The 23,072-nt window shown below is 36.5% G+C and overlaps 1 protein-coding gene across 1 annotated transcript in view; it reads right to left on the bottom strand.

Moving 5' to 3' along the window:
* Positions 1–2,273: 2,273 nt before the first annotated feature.
* LOC145770943 (SH3 and multiple ankyrin repeat domains protein 2-like) overlaps positions 2,274–23,072 on the bottom strand; it is a 40,679-nt gene continuing 19,880 nt past the window's right edge. The window contains exons 12-21 of the mRNA XM_082582684.1: positions 22,449–22,552; positions 22,277–22,338; positions 21,581–21,681; positions 21,073–21,201; positions 11,582–11,719; positions 11,048–11,093; positions 5,682–5,848; positions 4,241–4,365; positions 3,888–3,999; positions 2,274–2,293 (exon numbers count right to left, since the gene is read on the bottom strand). Coding sequence (XP_082438810.1) covers positions 2,274–2,293; positions 3,888–3,999; positions 4,241–4,365; positions 5,682–5,848; positions 11,048–11,093; positions 11,582–11,719; positions 21,073–21,201; positions 21,581–21,681; positions 22,277–22,338; positions 22,449–22,552 — 1,004 coding nt within the window. The remainder of the gene's footprint in view (positions 2,294–3,887; positions 4,000–4,240; positions 4,366–5,681; positions 5,849–11,047; positions 11,094–11,581; positions 11,720–21,072; positions 21,202–21,580; positions 21,682–22,276; positions 22,339–22,448; positions 22,553–23,072) is intronic.

The raw sequence follows: 23,072 nt of genomic DNA, 5'->3' as shown, positions 1-23,072 counted from the left end.
TAGAACAGTGACTAATTTATAGTTGAAATTGTCATCCAAAAGTCAGTTGTTAAATTTAAGTTTTTTTTAAAGGGCATTTTGTTGGTTAAATCAAATTTTTTAAATAGATTTGTGTCCGAGGCAGTTTTATTGCTGTATTGTCGTCAGACCTGCTTGTGATTAGCAACACAACAATGTCATAGATAGACGAAAAGCACGTTTATTGCAGCTTGTGTACAAAATATTGGGCTAAACAGTTTTTCAAAGATTTGGACTGAACTCGAAACAAAGCTTATACTTTTACATTGGTTAAAAGTCTGTTGAGGTCAAGCAAGGAAAAAAATATAGTTTTGTTAACTAGTCTTGAGTGACTTAGCATAGCTTAATTTACATAAAAGAGAAACAATAAACATTATTTTGAAATTTCAAACAACAAATTAAGAATACGTAACTGCTTTTTTGGGTAGCAAAATGTGTGGAGTGAAATCTTAAGTTTGCAGTTTAACGATTTACAAACCCAAGGAAAACCCTAATGCAGAATTTAATGCATACATGACATTGCAGTTCTTATTAATACATGTTCCGTAACAAAACTTGTCTTTGTCTTCAAAGAAAGGAATGACTAATTAAAATGATTGTTTGACCAAGTCATAGCTTTCTGGAAAAGCAGACAAACAACAAAAACCTTGGGCTTAAATTTTTGAAACGTTGTTTCTGCCAACACCTGGGACCTAAAATACAGAAAGTTCTTGACAGCAGAGGATCTAGAAAAAAAAAATGGAAGTGCACCAGAGTTTCAACAACGAAATGATGCCAAGCGAAGTGAACAACGCAAATATTGAGATCTGAAACGCGAAAAGGTTGAGAGGGGGTCTGAGGGGAGAGGTTTTCCCCCAGACAATTTTGGCAATTTTTGCCTTGTTTTGGTCGTTTGTTGCGTGCTTTATGTTCTCGTGTTAGATTAGGGTATTCACCCACTTTAAAACTAAATATCTATAATGCTACAAGGTTTGGTTTTGAATTTAATTTAAAGTTTCAATTATTTTTTTATGGCTGCAGAACGATTTCAATAAATTATTTTATAATGAAGTTTTTATTCCAGACTCGTAGCCTACTACAGTGTCATAGTCTTTCAGAAAACATTAACTTAAAAAAACATATAGTCCTTTACTCAAAACAAAGTTAAGCGAAAAGCAGTGTAGGCTACCAGCAAATCGACGGCCTAGCAGTATCTGCTAGTTGCGGTGCGTAAGTGCACGCTAGCAACAGCTTCTAACTTGTCCTTTGGCTGCCAAACCAAATTAATTAAACAAAGAGTCAGAGTTCAATTCTTCTACAGATTAAAACTGCACTTCAGCTTCAAAACACAGCAAGTTGAAGAAGATTCAACTTTATGCGTTAAAAAGATGATAATTTGAGCTAAAACAATTACTATCTTTCTGCTCTTGTCCTGAAAGCTCCAACTGATTATGAAATTGCAATTCATTCGATGGCCAATTATGACGTAACAAAAAGGAACAAGTGTTCGATTTCCATAGCTGATTTGAACTATCATGGATATCGCTATTTAAATTTACGCTTTTATTACCATTAATCACGTTAGTGCAATGTAAGGTCTTGATTTTTTGATTCCATGTCTAGCTGTCCTATAAATAGCTATGCAGTGAACGCAATGATATTTCCATCAGACATGTTGCGTAGCTTATTAAATTATTATTCTTGCATGATTTCTTTGCCATCAACGTGTTCACTTCCAACCCAGCAACATGGCCTTATTGAGGCAATGAGAAATATGCTTAAGACGATGAAGTGTAAAAATAACTTTCGGACAAGCATTGCATTAAGCCAAACAATGTGATAACATGTTGAAAAGAGTAAACTTGCCTGATTAAGTCAGGTATCAAGCATCTTTCAATGGAACAACAAAATCATAGAGCTGTTCGAAACAAAAATGTTTTAAAATTCGAAATATTCGTTTTCGAAGAAAAATTTTTTCATATTTGTTTTATATTGGAGATATTTGTTGATGAAAAATTTTGTTTAAGTTTTGTTTTCAAAATTGAAGTATAACTTCGTTTTATGACGCCATAGAAACAAAAGTCACACTCAGCAGAACTTTAGAACGCAAATGCAGTAGTTTTGTACATTTCCAGGTGAGTGACTACAGAAATGTTTATCAATTATACGGTCTTAAAATGCAGAATGTAAACAGTAGCTTCTACAAATTTTTGGTCATGGCTTTGTTTCCAGATTCAGTATTGGACAATATTGTTTGGCTTCGTTTCAAAGTCGAATCATTTTCGTTTCGTTGTGACTGTGAAAGAGCAAAAAAGTAACGTGTAGCACAAGAAATATGGAGCTGTTCCGATACGATCTTGATATTTCTTCGTTTCTAAGTCTATTATGAAAAGTTTTATTTCATTTTAAGCCAACCTCTTAGTACGTGAAATTTCGTTTTACCCCTTCACAAAAACAAAATGATTTCAAACTCTTCTACTAGATCTTCTCAAATAATTAGTCATCAACACCTACCTTGAATTAGATTGCAACGCTAAACTACGATATGCGCCTTTAAAGACAAGGCTTGAATGCACCAGTTTAAAACACGCAAAGGAAGTGTTGCTCCTTATGATTATGATGTGAGAGTAACGCATATGGTACAATGTGATAACTTCCTATAGGCCACCTGCTTCGTTGTCCCAGCCGTAACAAGTTCCTTATCCGACAAAAGTAAATCAACAGCTTCAGCCTACTTTAATATTATTTTTTCAATTTTTTTTTTCATTTCAAAAAACGAATAGTTTCTTCAAATGATAGTGCAGGTAGGATTTATTTACATTACGATAATTTCCATTAATTAAAACAGCAGGTGCTAAATACTTTCATTGTAGGCCAAGCAAAAAATAATTTTTACATTTTAGGGTAACCGATTTTTGTCGATAAATAAAGTTAAGGCGGTGAGATGGCGTAGCGGATAAGGCGTTGGGTTTCCAATAATGCAAACCTGGTTCGACACCCGGCAGCTATTTGTTGAGGAATACCGCTCACGGCTCACCTTTACCCAAGGGACAATATATTAAGTGGGCATAGTTACTGAACAAAAAGCGGCTGAGAAAAAGGAACTGACCAGCCTACTCTCGTTAGTGCCAAAGGCTTAGTGAAATGAAAACTTTATCTTCTTTTTCACCGAGACCCATCAGTAACTGAGCATGGGCCCACTTTTGTTTAAAGTTTAGGATGACGCCATAGCTCTGAAAGTGACTGCAGGTACGACTATCTTTAAATGAAAACTTTTAACATCAGTGAGAATGTTTGAAAAAGGTTTCGTCCGTCTGCCAAAAATTATAAGCTTCATATTCTCAAATCTTTAAATTAACACAACGTTTAGCCAGGGGGATACTTTATTATTAGACTAGGGTGAGGCTAAACTTACACAAAATAAACTCAAATTAGACTATATTAATAATGTGTTTCTGGTGCCTCTTAAACCTCCGTTTTGACTTCTCGTTGTTGGGAGAAATGCAGATTTAAATTTTGTTTGGATCCATGTTTAAAGAATACAGCCAAACGAATAAAATCGGTAAATAAAACAAGCAGATTTGGCAACTGAATATTTTATTGAGTTGCCAAACCTGCTTGTTTTATTTAGCCTAATGATATCGACAAATAACTAAACTGATAACTCAAAGTTTATAGCTCAGAATTTTATAAACGTTTATTTTCCACAAAAGCTGCAAAATTTATTCCTATAAAACCCAATCCAAGTTGTCACAATTGGTTGAAGTTTTGCACTGAAGATATCGATTTCCATTAATTGATTGTATAGATTGTACGTCATCTATGATAGCATGAGTTGCTTCATATTTGGCCTATTCAAATATCTTTAAACCAAATTTTTAAATTCTTACTTTTGAACTTTTCAATGACAGTAACAACTTCCATGTGAATTGGATCTTTGCTTTTACGTATGATCTCTACCGTCTGCTTGTGCCCCAAGTAAATTACATTAATAGAGTTGATCTAAACAAAGTTAAAATGAACAGTTAACATCAGAGAAAAATGCTGTGATTGTGACAAAAATTAAACATTTAAGTTTTTATCCAAATCCATAACAGCATCGCTGAAGAAAATTGTTTCAACATCTCAATTCTATTTGTATAAACTCAACTTAACATGACGCAGAGTAGCCTAGAAAAAGTGCGCACTCACTATTAGGCTACAGCGATCCAGGTAAATACAGGTAACGTTTTTATAGTTTTACCTTCAGTACAAAGTCCCCATTGCGAAGGCCCGCGCGGTATGCACTGCCATCAGCTTCGACTGATTCCAAATACTGCAAGCCTGGCTGACGAGCTGTCGCTGAAAACGACCCCACCACCGTATCCGCTACAAAAAAGGAGAATAAATAAACTTAGAACAGTAAAGAAAAGGGGATGAAGTTTGTCTATTATCTTGAAAGTGGGAATAAAACTACTTTGTATTTTCGTCATCGCTCTCCGTTGCAGTTGCGCCTGATAAGATCACGCATGAGGAGAGTGAGCTGCATCTCAACATGTAGCTTGTAGCCTACCATTAATAGTTATTGAATCAGCATATCATCATGATGCGAAAATAAAGTTTATATTTGGCTGGCTTGGAAGTAAAATGTACGATAAAGTATCAAAAGTGGCAGTCACCAACTCACGGTCGGAGGCATAGGTCTACTAGGGAGACAATAAACCAACACTCTAGAAACCTAAATGTCAAAACCAGCACCTTTTATTGATCACACAGATTTTGTGAGAAAAATGCAAACAATGTTCCAGTAGGATAACTTTATGTATGCCTCTCCCCTCTGGAAACCCTCTAGCTTCGCCAGCCTCGCCTCTATAGCTTCTTACAGTTGATTGCCATGTAAACATGTTAACGTTCATAGGGCCAATCGCATTGGTTTAGTGGATGAAAAAGTTTGTGTTATGAGCTATATTTGTCGGTGAGATTTCATAGACGTAAGAATGAAGAGTTATTTTCTACAATTAGTTTACATTCGACCTGACTAGCCTACAACGTTAGGCTATGTGTCGTTTATCTATTCCAGAAATGTTGCAAACAAAAGTTCTCTCTGTGTCAAACCAGAGCCAGCAGCACTAACCATAAAAACTGGCTGAAAAAAGTGAAACGCTACCCTTTGCTTGCTGTTGCACCGAGCAGCGTGTGTTATGTTGGTGTTATCACACCATTTAGCAGATGTCTTCACTGCATGACCAAGTGCGTTTTGTCGCACAAGGCGCCATCTACTGCAAACCATACAGTATTTTTCTATTCGCTTGGTGACAACAAATATTTTATTTTTAGACATGATTTGACATCCACAACAGTCACAAAAAGATAAACTGCAAACAAAGCAAAAACGTGCTTTATTTATTTTTGTCGCATCCATGCTTACACCTACGCTTAAAGATCTAATTAAGTTGAAGGGAAGTAGCCTCAGAGTTTACCTTCAGGCACGTCTTGTCTTACCAAAGACACAGCCACATGCTCTTGAGCGGTGTCAAACCGCAGCCATTTTATATGTCGAACCAGTGCTCTCACCACTCGGTTATGCAGCCAACGAAACGGTAATCAACAAGGGATATTATCAAAAAAACAATAAATATATTACCAGATGTAGGTCTATGATATTATCACACAAAATGCATTAATACCAAACATAAAAAACTTACATTTTGCTCCCTTCAACACAAATCCGTATCCTTCCGCAGTTCTGTATAAAGTGACATCACGCCGACGGTGGAAAACATCAGGATGTGACGTGGCTTGCAATGTGACGTCAAATACTTCGTTAAGCATTGCGTCATTTGACGATATTTCTGAGCTTTCGCTATCGCCACTGTAAAAACTAACAAAATATGTCTTTAAGTGTAAAAATCAAGAAAAAAATTATTACGCAAGTTGAAGTATTAGAGATACTAGCCCTTGCAGTTTGACACCATCTAGATTGGTTTGATAAGAACAATGCTAAGATCATAGACACGCTAGAAGTTAAACAACTTCTAGGGTAGTTCGGGGCAAAACAAGTCGTCGGGTAAAACCGGTCAGTTTGATTTTAATCAAGCACAACTTTTTTTTGAAAATAATACACTCAAAAAAATGCTTTAGAGCACTTAGTGGTTCTTTTGTGATGCGACAACAGCAACTGCTGTGCAGTTTTTGCTTGCTGTCTTGGTCTAGGCTGCGAAACGTAAGTTGGTGTAAAATTTTACCTTCATATTTTGGACTAACTTTTTTTTTGTGGTTTCGACTAAACAGAGCATTACACTATGAAAATTGTTAATTAAACCAAGACTTTCTAGTTTAAACAAAATTACAATTATTGTACTTTGTCTCAAAACTACTCATTTTGTAGTTCTTTTTTGGAAATTAGTTTTATTGGGTATTTATTTTTGTTCAGTCATGGCTATTTTGGTTGGGGCAACACAAGTCAGTCACGAAGTGCTGTGCCAAATTTTTGCCTCAATTGGTGAAAATGCTAAATTCTTTAACCAAAGAATTTAGCATTTGGTTCATAGGATATTATTTGCCTATTAAATCAAAAATCAGCTTATCCTAGTGTAAGCGAAGCATTTAGTTTTGGGGGGGGGGGTATGCCAAGGGGGCACGATTTTTTTGATTTTTGGCCATGTTTGAGGCCCTATCACTGCTAAACCAAATTAGGTAACAACCCAAATTTTTTACAGGTGATAGTACTTCTGCCAAATATTGTAAAAACAACATCGTTTACTTTGTCACTCTAAAAGGTCAAAGGTCATAGACATCCAAAGTTGGTCGTTTCCAGCTCTCGGCTAAGATTTTCCAAAATTTAAAACCTTGCCAAGACCTCATTTTTGATTGGTTTTAGCTGAAATTTGGTAGAAATGTTGTTTATAAGATTCTCGATGAACTGAGAAAATATCAGTACAAAATATTAAAAGGTTTGGGAGTTTATTTAATGTGAAACGTGGGTCGAAATGAAAAAAAAAAAGCAAAAAGTGGGGTCCTTTTAATATCTTGGTTGCCCATGACCCCAGTAAAAATTTGCACTGAAATTAATTTTGTCCACTTATTCACTAAGATGTGGTAAGTCTACCATGCAAAATTTATCAATGGTTTTCAATGTTTTTTTATAGAAAGTGTGCGTCAAAGTTTGGACAAAAACGCAAAAAATCCCAAACGAAAGATTTAAATTAAATGTAACAATATTGAACTAGGGCTAGGCTATAGGCTACTAGAAAACATTTGAAGTGTATTTTTGATTGTGTTTCTATCAATTGTTCACAAAAGCAATTGTTCTAACATTTGGCAACTGTAATGTACCATGTGGACCTCATTGTCAGTGAACAAAATGGCAAATTTTGTCATAATCTTCCTTGCTCAGTTTGTTTTGTCGTCAAGAAGAACCATGGTTACTCGGCACAGCAACTGAACAAATAATGTCCTAAAATAGAATCCAGCATGTTTGCTGATGTCTGTTCTGAACAAATGTGCTGCAGCAGTGCACTTTGTATGTGTAACTGCACTTTTTATGTGTAAATATACTTTTTCCTTCATCAAAAAAACGCTGACCTGTTTTACCCTTACTTAGGGGCAAAACCAGTCATTTGACTCTGTCGTAAAAATGATGTTGTATTAACATAACTTAAAAATAAATCTCACTTTTTTTTTGCTATCTTGTTTAAGGAAGCCTTAGTACAACTGTTTAACACTAAAAATTGAGACATTTTTAACTTTATGTGAAGATATACACAATAATACCAAAATGTGACTAGTCTTGCCCGCACTACCCTACTTGGGGCCCACCAGCGCAACCCTTCGGAGACTATAAAGAAAGTTACATTTTCCAACATACGCATCAAACCTCAAGCGAAGTTGTGCAACATGCAAGATGCTTGGCTTAGTGTTAAAGTTGATGAGATTCAAAACTCTGCCTATCGACACGACGCCTTAAAAACTGTGTATGGCCCGACTACCTCCAAATCACATTCTCTTTCTAATATCCATAGATCAACTCCACAAACAAGATCCAGATTTTAAAATTAGGGCTGAACAATTGCATGACGATTTCAACCACCCACCAGATACAAAATGTACAGCGATTGCTCTCTTCTCTCAGGTGTGCATCAACCTTGACCTTCTCCCGACAGTTGATAAAGTTATCAACCTACTATCCTTGATGAAAGTGCCCGAACTTGATTTTGTTCCAGCAGAGATTGGCGGCAGAAGAGTTGGTGTCAGTCTAACTGATTTCTTCCAGTTGATGTGAGAAACACGTGTGCTTCCCCAGGATTTCAAAGGTGAGTCTATGGTACACATTTTCAAATGCAATGGCTATCCTCGATTGTGCGTCAACCATCATGTAATCTCCTTCTTGTCAATTGCTGGAAATGTTCTATAAAACCTCCTCTTGAAACATCTTGAGCAAAGGTCTGCTTCTTGAAAGTCATTGTGGATTTCGCCAGGCTAGAGTAATTGTGGACATGATCTTTGCGACCAGACAACTTTATGAAAAGAAATGCATGGAACACACCGACACCTCAGCACTGTCTTTGTTCATTTGACTAACGCTTTTGGTAAAATAAGCAGGAAAAAAACGCAGAAAATCTTGCATAAATACGTATGGCAAAGTACATAGCCTACATCTCTATTGTGAAATTTCTCTGAAACCTTTTCTTTCACAAATGGCGTGAAACAAAATTGTGCCTTGGCACCCAACTCTGTTTAGCATGATGTTTTCAGCTATGCTGACAGATGCTTTGAGAGATGCCTGAAATCTCTTGGAGACACAAAGGAAAGACATTTCCAGCTTTCCTGCTTCAGAAAATTCATCGAGAGATGATGATAGGACAAAGTTGCAGACACAGATGTAGAGCAAATATGCTCAGCACTCTTACCATCATACAGAAAGGGTATAGGGCACGTCCACGAAATGCAGAGAAAACGCTTCAAAAACATTTATGGTACAAAGACACTTTGAAAGCTTTCAAGAAAGAATTATCCATCGAAGTTCATTGTTGGGAAGGCTTAGCCACAGAACGGCATTGGGCAGTTTTATTCTTAAGAAGCAGTTTTATTCTGAAGGCACAGAATCATTCAAGAAACAGCGTACGCTATCTGCTGTCAAAAACGGGAACAGAGCAAGGCCCTTGAATACAAATTCCAGTCAACTGCCCTTCTCATGTCTTTTCTGCAATAGCGGCTTCACCGTGCAGATAGACCTTGCCCTTTTTGTACCCACACTAATGTCATGGAGTAGTAGGCTACCATGTCCCTTAATTCAAAGAAACAACATGTAGTGGCATAGAATCCCTGACATGAGATAAGCCATCTGCTTTGTGGACGTGTCATCACCAAAAGAGTTGGAGTGGTGAACTCTAGGGATCACCTTACAAAAACACCACTTTGCAATCCACACTTTCAAAACGGTTACGTATAGGCAACAAGTTTTAATTTCACGGCACTATAGTTTCATGACTGTGGTGAAAACATACGTCTCAAATGCAAGGTTAAGAAACTTTTAGATTTCTCATCGACTAAATTTTCTTTGCTGTTGCACAGCTGATAATTTTCATATAATTTTGATTTATCATATATAAAACCTACCAAAAACACTTTAAAGAAAAAGAAAGTAGCAGACACAATAAAGTACCACGCACAAACTTATACGATACATCAGCAAACTAATTAAAGGGCGGGGATACCCAGATTAACTTTGCGAGTTTTTTGTTTCAGCGTGATGTCATTGTGTACAACATGCGTTTTAGCAATAAAAAAATCCAAATTTTGTTGCCCTCGTCTCGCTAAGGCCGCTTTTGTTTGATACCCGTTTGCGAGGTCTCGTTGCGCATCAAGCTGTGATGCTGTTCGCTGTGACGTCACAAGGTACATATAGTTGTGGCCAAAAGTTTAAGACCAGACTTGATTTATGACGATTTTTGCATTACTTCAAAATACTGCATCAGATATAAGATGATGCATAAAGATGATGCAACTGAAACAATATCTGATGCATTATTTTAAAGTAATGTAAAAATGGTCATAAATCAAGTCTGGTCTTAAACTTTTGGTCACAACTATATGTACCTTGTGATGTCACAGCGAACAGCTTCACAGCTTGTTGCGCGCAAGACCTCGCAAACGGGTATCAAACAAAAGCGGCCTTAGCGAGACAAGGGCAACAAAATTTGGATTTTTTTTTTGCTAAAACGCTTGTTGTACACAATGACATCACGCTGAAACAAAAAAACTCGCAAAAAGTTAATTTGGGTTTCCCCGCCCTTTAACAAGGAGATATAACGAAACTTTTAAGCTATAACGAACCATTTTTAATATTTGCTTTTTACGTGGCCTAGAAACATATACAGCATTGCATTTCGACCAACACAACTTTGTTACAAAAAAAAAATGTATCAATTGGCCTCTAGACTGAGCTAAAAAACTATTACTTGACACACTCGTATGCAAAGCACAGGCAGTGCCTCTCTACGACCGTAGTAAACTTGTATGCACGAATCACTTCTTTACAAGGACAAAATACACCATGATATAATTTTCAGGAAAACAAACGGACATTTTTAGTGACATGTTACATTACATACTTGCACCTCTCAGAAATATGCATTGTAACATCGCCATTACGTCATTGTAACATCGCAAATTCGCTGTCACTTTCAGGACAGTTTAATTCAAAGCACTTCATTATGTTCAAGGTGTCTAACAAATAATGATACAAATAAATACAACAAGGATTTTTAAAGAAGTACATGACATTGGGAGAGTAGATGTAATACTTGTAAAGAAAATGAAACACAAAATACGTTCCACTGACGCTTTATAGCCCAATGTTGCAAATTTGAAAAAAATACTGTAGGTAACTGCAAAAAAATAGTTGTGCTGCTAAATATTCTGTGTCGGCTGGACTACACGTTTTAAGAAACAATCTGAAAATTTGATTTTTATTGTTGGTCGTTACGAGGTTAAACGATTGAAAGACTGGTTATAGGCAACATTTTATTTTTCATTCCATGAAAAAACAATAAAAAGCTTTTTTAATTACCTTTTCAGAGAAAGTTTATCAGTGTTTTTGTCTCCGTCTCGATCAGCTGTAGAACATAAGAAGATGAGTCAATGAAGATTGGCTTATTATTGCAGAGCAGGCCTTGTTTCTAACTGTCCTAATATACATTTAAGCAAAAATGCACATATCAGCAGTTCAGTTAGTTCAATTTTGGTTGCCGTGTAACAAATTTTACGTTGCGCTATCAAATTGTATGATGTTTCTTGAATATAATTTTGCACCGTCAGTTCAGAAATTTAAATCATTATTTACTTCCAAAAATATATGTGTGGACAAATATATTTGCAGCTTCCACAACCTTCCAATCTTGACCGATCCAAAAAACCACATGCTCCTTTATAAGTTTACATCAGTTTGAAGTCGATGAAGAAATACCAAACTCTGACCTTGACGAAAACTTAAAGACTGGTATCGAACTTAAATAAAAATGAATCAAGATTGCAGACCTGATTTTGCAGTGAGTTAATGTTGTAGTAATTTCAGTTAAAGTTAAACACAGACTAGGTTACTTACAGGAAGAAATCCTTTGAACAGGTCTACCTCTCGTTGACTTGACAGCTTGAATTAAGCTCAATGGTATGAAGCCTGTTCGTCCTTCAATCTTGGCTTTGCAGAAACCTTCTGGAGCCTCGCAATCATCAAATGACGAAACTAAACACGTAAGAGAACTACTTGCTGTTGCAACAACATAGTAACACATTTTAGGTTTTATCAATCCAAGAAATTCATCACCAAAATTAGGGGTAGGCAGAGCAAAACGGACATGTGCTTTTTAAAAAAAAAAAAAACTACAAATAAAAATAATACTTTTTTCTCTATCTTCCAAAAATACTTGAATGAATATTTTACACCAAAAATTGGAAACTTTCGTGCTACACTCGGCCGCCAAGAGGTCGAAATAGTTTTCTCAGTATTTTGTTATAAAAACTTGTCAACTAAAATGTGATGATATTTAAGTGTTTTTTGAAAATTTCTGCTTCTGTTTTGGTTATGAACATAGGTGGACAATGGATCACTATCCCCTAAAAAAGCAGCTTTCTACATATTTCAATGTTTTGTAATTATATACTTTTTTAGGTAACTTATTTAGCGAAAAACGGCCAATGGATGACTGAGGCAAAACGGACATGTCTACATCACTTGTAACACAGCCTAAATGAAACAATACTTTTTTGACGTGAAAATTGCTTTCAAACAGATAGATAGTTTGCTTTGGATAGCTGAAACACCAAAGATGCATTGCTTCAAACACTGACAAACAGTTAGTGTGATTCTATTTGAATAAGACTACTAAACAAGCTGGCTTTATGGCGGTGAAAGCTTTATTTAAATACATTTACTGGTTACCAAACCTGACTGTTTCTATCCATAGATATTCATCCTAACAAGTTTACAGAAAATCGCTGGATCTTAACAGTTAATTAACAAAATGAACTTTGAGGCAAAGCGGCCATACACTATGTATGTTTTGCCCCATGCCCGGGGCAAAGCGGTCACCCAAAATAAAAATCACTTTTTGCAAATAAACAAAAAAGAAAAACACGTTAAGTTTCATACTCTGGGCAGTTGTTATCCAGTGACATGTTATTCCAAAAACGCAATAGCTCAATGACATATAATTTGTTTGCTCAAATAGAGCACTTTAAAGTTAGCATGTCCGTTGTGCCCGCCTTCCCCTACAACACCATATTATAGTCAAGCAAAGTTCTCACTGACGACTAATGAAATTAAAGTATAGTTTGTCTTATTATGAAATACGTTCCGTTGGTGTAGATATTTGTAACTTGTGTAAGTAGGTTATAAGCTTTCTACACAAATGCAACATCTAAAAATGTATGTGCCAACCGTCAAATAGGAAATTAATCAGCAAGTCAGGTTGTCGCTAAAATATGTTTAATGCATCAAACAACATGGCAAAACGGTAAAGAAGCTTCATCATGGGATAATCATGAATAGAAAAACAACTGGCGACTTTCGCGTGATATTGAAAAAAAAGAGAAAATTGAGCGAGACAGAAAGTCAAATCTTGTTCAACAAGCTTTCATTCTCTGCTGGAAAGTTAATTTTATGTTTCGTTGTGGTCAAAAAATTGAACCAAAATACTTGTTTGTTCCTTCAATAAGCTTTAAAACATAACAGCTTTACTCAAACACATGACTTCTGTTTGAACATGCATGAATGGCGATGAAACTTAGTTTAGCACTGATGTGTTGAATGGTAGTGGTTGAACACGGCCTGACTTGTTTGAAAATCATTTCAATTTTGAACATAGGCAACATGTACATTTAAAAAGTCTATGGCAAGCGGTAAACAGTAATGATATGTTAAACCAATCAATTACATTTTGCATTCACCATTATTCTCATAAAAAATTGGATCTAAGTAGGCTACTACTACTCAAACTAACACATTTCTTAATATTTCTTAAATAATTTTGATCACTCCGTTCCTACTGTAAATTATTCAATGCTTCACCGAGTGTAAAATCCTATCCTGAGCTAGTCCACAGACGTAGCCTCTCACAGAAATGACGAGTGAAAAACAATTTCAAAAACAATCTTAAAACCATATGCCACGCGTAAGGCTACTGAACAGGTAAGCTGCTAAGCTACCCAGACAGCAAAGTACGGCATTATTACATTGATGCAGCGTCTGCAGACGTTGAATCAATGTAAAAATGCCGGATTTTGCTGTCTGGAAAATGATAATAATAACAATGTTGCTTGTTATCAGCAAGGGCGCGTTTTGTGTGCTAATGCAATCGATAATGGTCACGTGGATGTTTAGTTTTTGTCTAAACCGACTAAGACTCAAATTAAGCTGAATGTTTTGTTAGGAAATGTTCAAATAGCCTACCATACCAGCTCTAGAAGGTTATATCTGAACCGCCATATTGCGTAATGTAGGTCTACATTAGATTGACAACACACGTCATACTGGCGTCACATAACGACGAAGAAACGAAACTGGGGTCACATGGATATAGACACAGCCGTTTATTAGAAAAACAAATGGTAGGGGCATTTCTTTTTGAAAACCCTCGACAACCCAGTTCAAGTCGGTATGTCTAACGTTTGAACTGGGACGAAATGCCATTGACATCAATTTTGGTACTTTAATCTTTAATATGTTAAATAAAATGAATGAAAGTGGTGTTCAACAGCACTCAATAAGTCAATAAAGCAATAATTTAACTTACTTGGTGACTAATACATTAGGTCTACAAAACCATTATATTTAAATTCCACACAGATTGAACAAGGTACTGTAATTAAATCTGCATTGGTGGTAAAGTGTACATCACCGACATTAATAGTTTATTGGCTGTTTGATGGCTGCTTGCTGACACATACACAGGTGAATTATTCATAAGGTTAAAGTCTGGAAATAAATTCGCGGTGAATGATGGAAACAAAATTGATTCATTTTGCAACAAATCACTGCTTTAATATAAAAGAAAGGACAGGACGAAAGTAAACGATTTTACGAAATAGGTAGCTTTTAAACATAATCATATGAACAAAGCTATCTGATTAATTAAAACCTCAGGCTATCACTTTTGACTTTAACCGTCTGAATCTAACCTCGCTCAGTAAAAAACATTTTGATAAAGATGACGATGATGTTGTGAATTAACTTAAACCAGATTTTAAGCAACCTTCCAAGGTCACATCTGCACAACCTTCAAGAACGTGCATCTTTGCCCCCGAGCGTTACGTTTGTTGGCCATTGACCAAATTATTCGATAATAAACTGATGCCTTGTAATGCAACTACTGTAAATCAGCACCAGCAGGCCAAAAAGACAAAATATCGCGCAGTGCACTTGGTTGTGTACTAGGCTGGCGCAAAATCTCGAAAAAAAATTTTTTTTTTTTTAAACTTTTCGTCAGTTTGGAATATTGTTCCTTTTGGTAAATGTATCTCCTACACCAAATTTCACAAAAAAATATTAACGTTTGACCCTGGTTCACCTGGTTTGAATTTTTTCAAAATATCGAATTTTCGCTTATCCCTGAAACTGCTCACCCGCTATCTTCTACTGCACTCTAGCATCTTAATGGACACAATAAGAGGCAGTAACATAAACTTGTAGCAAGCAAAGTGGTTTTAATTAGCAACTCCATGAACACTGACACGTGGATTACTCTCAAAATGTCGAATTCTACCACATTTCAGACATGATTTTCTTTGTGCACCCTTCACTGTAGTAAATATCTACTGATTTCAGTTTCTTGAATCATTTGACGATGTTTATCGATTTTCACAGGCCAACAAAACTTTTTTTATATAAAGGCAGTCATTTTAAGGTCATTTTAAGGTATTTCGAGGCCCCTTATTCTGAAAATGCACTAAGTTTTCTCGAATTGGCTCTAGTTTTTGAGTTACAGTAAAAATATTTTTTTCGTAATTTTTGCTGTATTTTTGCAATTTTGAGACACTATAGATTTAACGTCGTGTCGTTTACTACATAGACAAAACTGGAAGTAGGCCAATCCCAGGCACATTTCTGAGTTGTATAAACGCTATTTGGAACCAATCACGTTGATTACAACCCAAACAAACAGCTATTTAACGTTTACTGGCCTAGTAACAATCAAAATATGATGTGAAGTAAGCCTGAGGATACAAGATGTAGAATATATAACTTGCGTTTTGTATTAATATATTTGTTGACTTCAACAGTATCAGACAAAATGCATACATTGTTTTGCTAACAAACTAGACAAATAAGCAAAACAAAGCTGTCGATGAACAAACGCAACTCTTTATTATGATTGGCCTACTGAGCAACACCCCATCAAAGTATGAAGGCCATTTATATAATTACAGATTACAAAGTTATGTTATTCAGTAAAGTAGCTGCTTAGAATTTTATCCTTGCTGCGGAAGAATGTAATCTTGGCCTTGGAGTCAAGAATGCCATGTTGATCGAGATGAGGAGCCAAGATTTCAGCTACCACTTTTGATAGCTAAATCTTTAACTACTACAGTAGGTGGTAGAAATGGTTTTGAGAAAAAAAACTTGACTTTACTCCAAAACACTACTGAAGGTATTGAGGTTACTCTCAGTCATGCCCGTTTTCCTATTGTTTCAAGCAAATCACCACTTGAAACTAGAGAGGGCAAACAAAAAACAGAAATAGCAACGTCCATGCAATGACTGCCTTGCACACTCCATGTAAACATGATGTTCCAACTTTCTTCGAACATCCTCACCGTGCAGAAGTATCAATTTTCATGGTGATTCCACGGCTCTCTTTATGCCATGGCACTCTAAACTTCTTAGCCTTGAGCCCAGAAACGGGTTTGCGTGCAATGTTTGCATACTTTATAGGAGGAACCCAGAACTTATCTTGATCACCCAGTTTCATGTCAAAGTAAAAATAATAATAATGCTTGTTTTTATATAGCGCTGTAGCCTATCTATCGCAGAATGCGTTGGTCCACTGCGTTGCCTCATTAAACATGATGTTCCAACTTCCTTCGAACATCCTCTCCGTGCAGAAGTATCAATTTTCATGGTGATTCCACGGCTCTCTTTATGCCATGGCACTCTGAACTTCTTAGCCTTGAGCCCAGAAACGGGTTTGCGTGCAATGTTTGCATACTTTATAGGAGGAACCCAGGACTTATCTTGATCACCCACTTTCATGTCAAAGTAATAATAATAATAATGCTTGTTTTTATATAGCGCTGTAGCCTATCTATCGCAGAATGCGTTGGTCCTCTGCGTTGCCTCATGCAGCAAAATATATCTGGGGTGTTTGTACAGCATCCTACTTGTCAAAGGCATATTTTATTGGCCTACATGCCATTTATTTAGCCTATTGACCAGAAAAAAATTTCTTGCAGCAAAGACTTGGCCTTAGCAAAGGCTTAGAATAAAATTTCATTTGTACAGTATCCATTTCAGTAGGCCTACCTTTTCAATATGAAGCTGCATTCATAAACACATGACTTTCGGGATATTTTTCTTGTGAGGTAGGCCTACTGATTCACAACTGTTTTCATTGAATATTTATGTCTCCTTTACGTTAAACACAGTTCATTTCAACCTTTGCTTGCGTTTTGAACTTTCGTGCAATATGAACCAATTGAACTAGACAAGTGCAATTATGACATCATAATGGTAAACAGGGCTGAAAATAAGTGAGTTGCTAATTGAAAGCTTTTGAGTAACGATTTCAAAAATATTTTTATTGTCGAATATCTCGAAAACTAGAGCCAATTCGAAAAAACTAAGTGCATTTTCGGAATCAGGGGCCCTGAAATACTCTATAATGACTCTCATCTTCTGTGCCAAATTTGTTTTGTTGGTCTATGTTATAAATTCACTGACTGCTAAAAGGCTGTAAAATCAATTGAAATGACACTAAAAGCATGCACTATTAGTGACTCTCAGACTTGGAGTAGGGTGAAGATGTTCCACGTGGAAGTTAACAGAGGAAGTGACGTCAAAATCACGTGGCCAAATTTTGAGAAATCCCCTTTTCATATACTGCTAAACCACTTCGAAATTTACTAATTTTTCAGAAAAATTCAGAATTTCTCCTTGGGTGAACCAGGGTCAAAGGTCAAAACCCAACAAAAATTTTTGGTTTACAAATATCAGTGAGCAAAATGGAACGTTATTCCAAACTGACAAAATTTTTGAAGAACATCAAGGAAAATGAGCCACCCTATTGTGTACTTTTATCGTAGTATCTCATTCATGATTATTTTTCGTCACCGTCAAATAAACGATAGGCTATGGCTGCCGTTATAAATTATTTCATAATATGTTGGACAAAAAGTAAATGAACATTGTTATATAATGTTATAATCATCAGCTGGAAATCAACACAACTCGCACTTTTGAAGTGATTGACGTTGTATTACTTTAACTTTTGTGAGAAACAAATCACCATATGCTTGCGTGGAATATGACACCTCAACGAAAATGCCAAACATTTTATTTCAACCAAAACCGTGTAGGCTTACCACGGAACATACCACGGTACCACCTATAATCAGCAAAGTGAAGGAAGGTGTACGCTCAAACATGTCCACTCTTAGGTTTGAAGAAAAACCTGGCAATCATTGTCAAATGTCGTCGTATCTAGGCTTTCGCCCGGTGGTTGAAGATTTAGATTAAGTGGACGGGAAGGCAAGAAAGCCAATCTTCGTGTCCACCTTCAGGCATGCCTTTTAGCGTCCTGCCAAACACACAGCCGCATGCTCTTGAGCGATGTCGAAGCGGCGCTCTGTCGAGCATCGTGCCAGTGCTCTCACCACTCGGCTATGCAGCCGAATTATTGTCAAATAGCTTCTAGGATGAAACTTTGATGCAACTGTAAAGTGCATATCACACAAAAGATGTCTCCTGCAACATTTACTAGCCGACCAGGTCTATGAGAGCAGGCTATATCAATTTTGTTTGAAAACTAAGTAACTCAGGAAGAGGTAATTAGACTATCAGTGTTAAAATCGACTTACTGTAGTGTAGACTAAGCCACAAAAGCTTCTTTAACAAAGGTGCCTTTCACTGCAAGGACTGATTTAAGAACTAACTTCAAACTATTCTAACTTTTAAGTCAAAACTACAGTTGCATTGATGAGCTTGTGTGCGTTGTGAGCAACTACCGGTGTTGCAGTAGACTAAAGTAGTGACAAAATGTTGCAGGCCTGGACAATCATAGTTTGTTCCTCTATTTTTCCAGATAGAAATGCACCAAAGTAAAACACACAGTAAAGAAAAATTTCTAAAAAAATTAAACACTTAGTTTTTATACTTCGCTAGGAACGTTGAATTTCGATCATTTAGCGTCAAGAAACGGTTGCTATACTGTCACTGGTTATTTATTATGTAACAAGAAAAGGTGATTGCATAGCACAAGGCGCAACGCATTTTGCCGAACAGGCAAGTTGAAACATATTGTACTATTAGACGTACAATGTAATTTCAATGATGAAAGTTTGTGACAAGCTTTTATATCAAAAATAAACAAGTAAAATTATAAAAAAAATGTTGCCAAATAGGATATGACTAGGGCAACCAATTTTTTGACCTTAAAACTTGAAATTTTGACTTTATAATTTACAAATTTTGACCTAATTTTGACCAATAACTTTCTGCGTTTGTAACCCAGATGCGAAATACAAAGCATATTAGAAATCAAACCGTTAGGTAAGGATATCTTCTTTTTCTAATGAAATATAAAAAAAAATGTGGAAGACTCAACACTACAGCTAACGAACAGGTAATGAAAGTAACTCGAAAAACTGCAAAAGATAAATATGGAGTGTCTTTAAATATCCCGAAATTACTGAGAAGGTTCTGCAGTATTATACTTCAACACCAAGTAATGTTTCGCATTATCGCCTTTGAAGTTCCTGTCTTCTTCTGTCATTCCCCTTTAGGTGTTGAGGTCAACTCAGAAGTGTAATTATCTGATTAAGCAGTGTATTGCAAACTTTAGAAGAATTTGGTTGTGTAACCTTAGGCATATTTATTGGCTAGCTAAAGACAAATTTGAGAACATCAGGAAGCTAAAACTCAATAGCCTACTATGTGTATAATGGTTTGAGCCATAGGCGCCGACTTTTATTTTTGCACGGGGTGGCGAATAGCACAATATGGCAACCTAAACACATTCAAACTGCATGTTTTTGTTTGATTTTTACTAAGCGTGTTTCGTAGATGCAATTGTCTTTTCACACCTGATTTGTAGCTCGATAATTTACAAAGCAACTTTAAAACAAAGCACAGGAGGTATGTTGTGAATTTTATTGTTACGTTGCTGCTCTGACACTTAACATTTGGCAAAGTATTTTTGCGAACAGCAGCTCTGTCAATCCAACTGTTAATCAACTGGTCAAGTTGTAACCGTGAAGCTTCAGCTAGATAAACATTTAAAATTAGGACGTGGTTCAATCGCTGTTGCGTCATGGTAGATCGCAAGTAGGTTAAAAATTTAAAAAAAAGATTTTTGAGGGAGACAATGGAAAGATCGTATTTTATTGATTAATAAATCCCATTGTAAACCTAACAAATGTAACAATGACTTATGCCAAGTAACAAATAAAACGATCGCAACAACAACAAGGAAAAAACTCGTAGCCACGTGTTGCGTAATCTTCACGTAGCTTGCTTGTTACGCGAGTATCATGCTTGTGACAAAAACAATCATTTTCTTTGCAATACTGTATTGGTTCACCTCTTGCTTTACGTTGACTTAAAGCGAAAACCAATGATCAAAAAAGATTTAAATGTCCGTTCAAATTACATTTATTTGCAGTACCGTAAGTAATGTAACCTAAACGGGTGGCTGCCACCCCGCCACAGTGGTTACGGGGTGGCGTGGCCACCCCGTAACCCCGTAAGTCGGCGCCAGTGGTTTGAGCATTCACCTAGTCAAGAGCAAAGACCACGTTACCTGCCTTCCACGCCTATTGTCAGTAGTGGGCGAAACAAGATTATTACCTCAGAAATTGTAACAAATGGATTATTACGGCAGAATAGCAACAAGAAATCAGTATCTGTGTAGGTTTAATAAAATATCAATAGATAGAAGAAAAACTACGTTGAAAGAAAATTTTGACCTAACCATGAAATTTGACTTTTTTTTTACTTAATAACTTTGAAACCTCTCATCGTGTCAGCCTGAAATTTAGTTTATGGACGTTTTATAAACATTGAACAAGGCAGAAAAATTTTGACTTTATTGACTTTTGGTTGCCCTAGATATGACGAATGTCGTATTTTGGCTTAAGCCCGTTGGAGAAAGATTTATGATTAAGTGTGCGAGAATACAGCCAGCCACTTTTAGATATATCGTTAAGCGTCCCGCCAACGCCACAGCCGCATGCTCCTGAACGCTTTCGAAACGACGTCTTCTCCGCTGTCCAGCTAGGGCTCTCACCGCTCGTCTATTTAGCAGACGAGTTACAGTTACAGAGATAATATTACATCATTAGGTTGGTGGTTTTAACTTTTAAGTTATGCGCAAGGCGGTGTCAAACCTGCAACAGCATCCCCAGCTTTCACAGAGAGGTGATCTGAGGTGGTAGCTTTGTAGTCGCGGCCTATCACATACAACAGTCCACCGTCGCTGCTAGAGGTGGAAAGCTTGTTTCTGACAACAGACGTTTCTGCAATGAAAATTTATTTAAGAGAGGTCTAACACATCCAGATGTTGAATCAAAATCTCAGTTGTCAGTTAGTGGAAACAGTTGTTGAGATTGTGGAAATAAATAAATCTCTGTCTTACTGTATACGCTCAGATGATGAAGAGTTTGCCCCCCAGAATACAAAGAACACTTATAATGTAGATTGCACGCGAAATTGCAACAGTTATACTCTCCGTTTTCCATCAGGGGTTGTCGTTGAGAAATGATATAGAACTTTTATTAAAATTTCTGCTTAATTTTTCCGTTGCAAATGATAAGAACGACGGAAGATCTTTCAAGATATTTTTTTTCTGCCATAATGAAAACAACAAGTGAAGATCCAAGGCAGGTGACAACTCACCTGTTTGTTCCGGATCAGGAGGCTCGTAAATATCTTGATATTTTGAATGTATTGACTTCGACCGGCGGAGTCTGGATGTCGTGGTTAAGTTTTTACTTTGTCTATAGGTAATAAATCTTATTTTGTGAGAACGATCATAATTTAATCGATTTCTTGGCTACGTCTACTCAATGCTTCTTTGTAACACAAAAAATAATGCTCATGAAATAATACATGGTATGAAAAGCAGGTAGTAGCTACGTGGATAAGCAGTGAGGATCAATGGGACGTCGGTTCGACGCCCACCGAGAGCATGTAGTTGTGGCATAACGCTTGAAGGGAGATAGAAATATTTGATTGCTTAATTCTTATCCACTTTGTATAAAAACCATCAACCGACACAAGCACAAACTTGCATAAGGCGTAAAGAGTCGTGGCAAAGCTTTTTTTTAAGCATGTAATAAGAAAGTGTTCAACCTCCTTGAGGAAGCACAATGGGAAGTTTACTATGCAAGATTTTTACACGTAAAGCATGAGCAGAATTGTTATATATTTTTTCTTGAATTTAAAACACGGGCGTTTGACTGAAAGCTTTTCGCAGTAATAACTTTGCGCATTAGTTACATACAGTGGAAAAAATCTACACATAAAATTGGCTTGCAGGAGATCCACAAGCAAACATGAAAAAATACTGATGTCATAAAAAAGTAAATTTACTTCAAAGAAAGTTGCTTGTCTTTTGAAAAAGGGTTTCTTCTCAACGAAAAAGCGCGATGTATCTGAAACAACAAAAAGTAAAATCTCAAAAAGAAGATTATAACAAGAATAATTTTGATAAAACTTTATGTTAATGATAATAAAGAACAACTGCATCCTATGGCTTTGTTACCTTATTGACTGTTGACGGTTTTGCTGAATGACGTGGACAGTTATCATTGGTTGAGACTGCATTCAACGGATCTGAGTCCAATCGATGGATCCATGACACCATTTCTACATCAAAACGACGTGAAGTGAAAATGATATTTTTGCTTTATTACACCATAAACACATAAACTTGAATTATGAAGGAAATTGCTAGTGGATTTAAAAACAATAAACAGTCGTTGCTTCTTTTCCTTTTTTTGTCGTATCCAGGGCTTACGCCTAGCAGTTGAAGATTGAGATTACGTGGAAGGGAAAGCAAGGAAGCCGGTGTCTGCCTTCACGCATGCCATTATGTGACTTTCTAATTTCTATAAACACAGTCACATGCTCTTGAACCGTATCGAACCGCGCACTTTCAGATACCGAACTAGGGCTTTTACCACTCGGCTACATAGCTGACAATAACACAACTTCATTACAAGAACGGAGAAAAAACAACAAAGGATACTGTGGGATGGTGATGGGCAATTTGTGGACCGAGACCTTTTCCACTTTTGTGTGGCCTTCCCTATTCTTCTAGCTAACATTGATATGCACTGTATATATTTTCATTCACTTGTGTAACATACACATGGGTACTATATAT

The sequence above is a fragment of the Aplidium turbinatum genome, chromosome 5, assembly GCF_918807975.1.
Source record: "Aplidium turbinatum chromosome 5, kaAplTurb1.1, whole genome shotgun sequence".
NCBI classification, from domain to species: domain Eukaryota; kingdom Metazoa; phylum Chordata; class Ascidiacea; order Aplousobranchia; family Polyclinidae; genus Aplidium; species Aplidium turbinatum.
The sequence above is the reverse complement of the archived record's forward strand: the minus strand, read 5'-3'. Positions and strand labels throughout refer to the sequence as shown.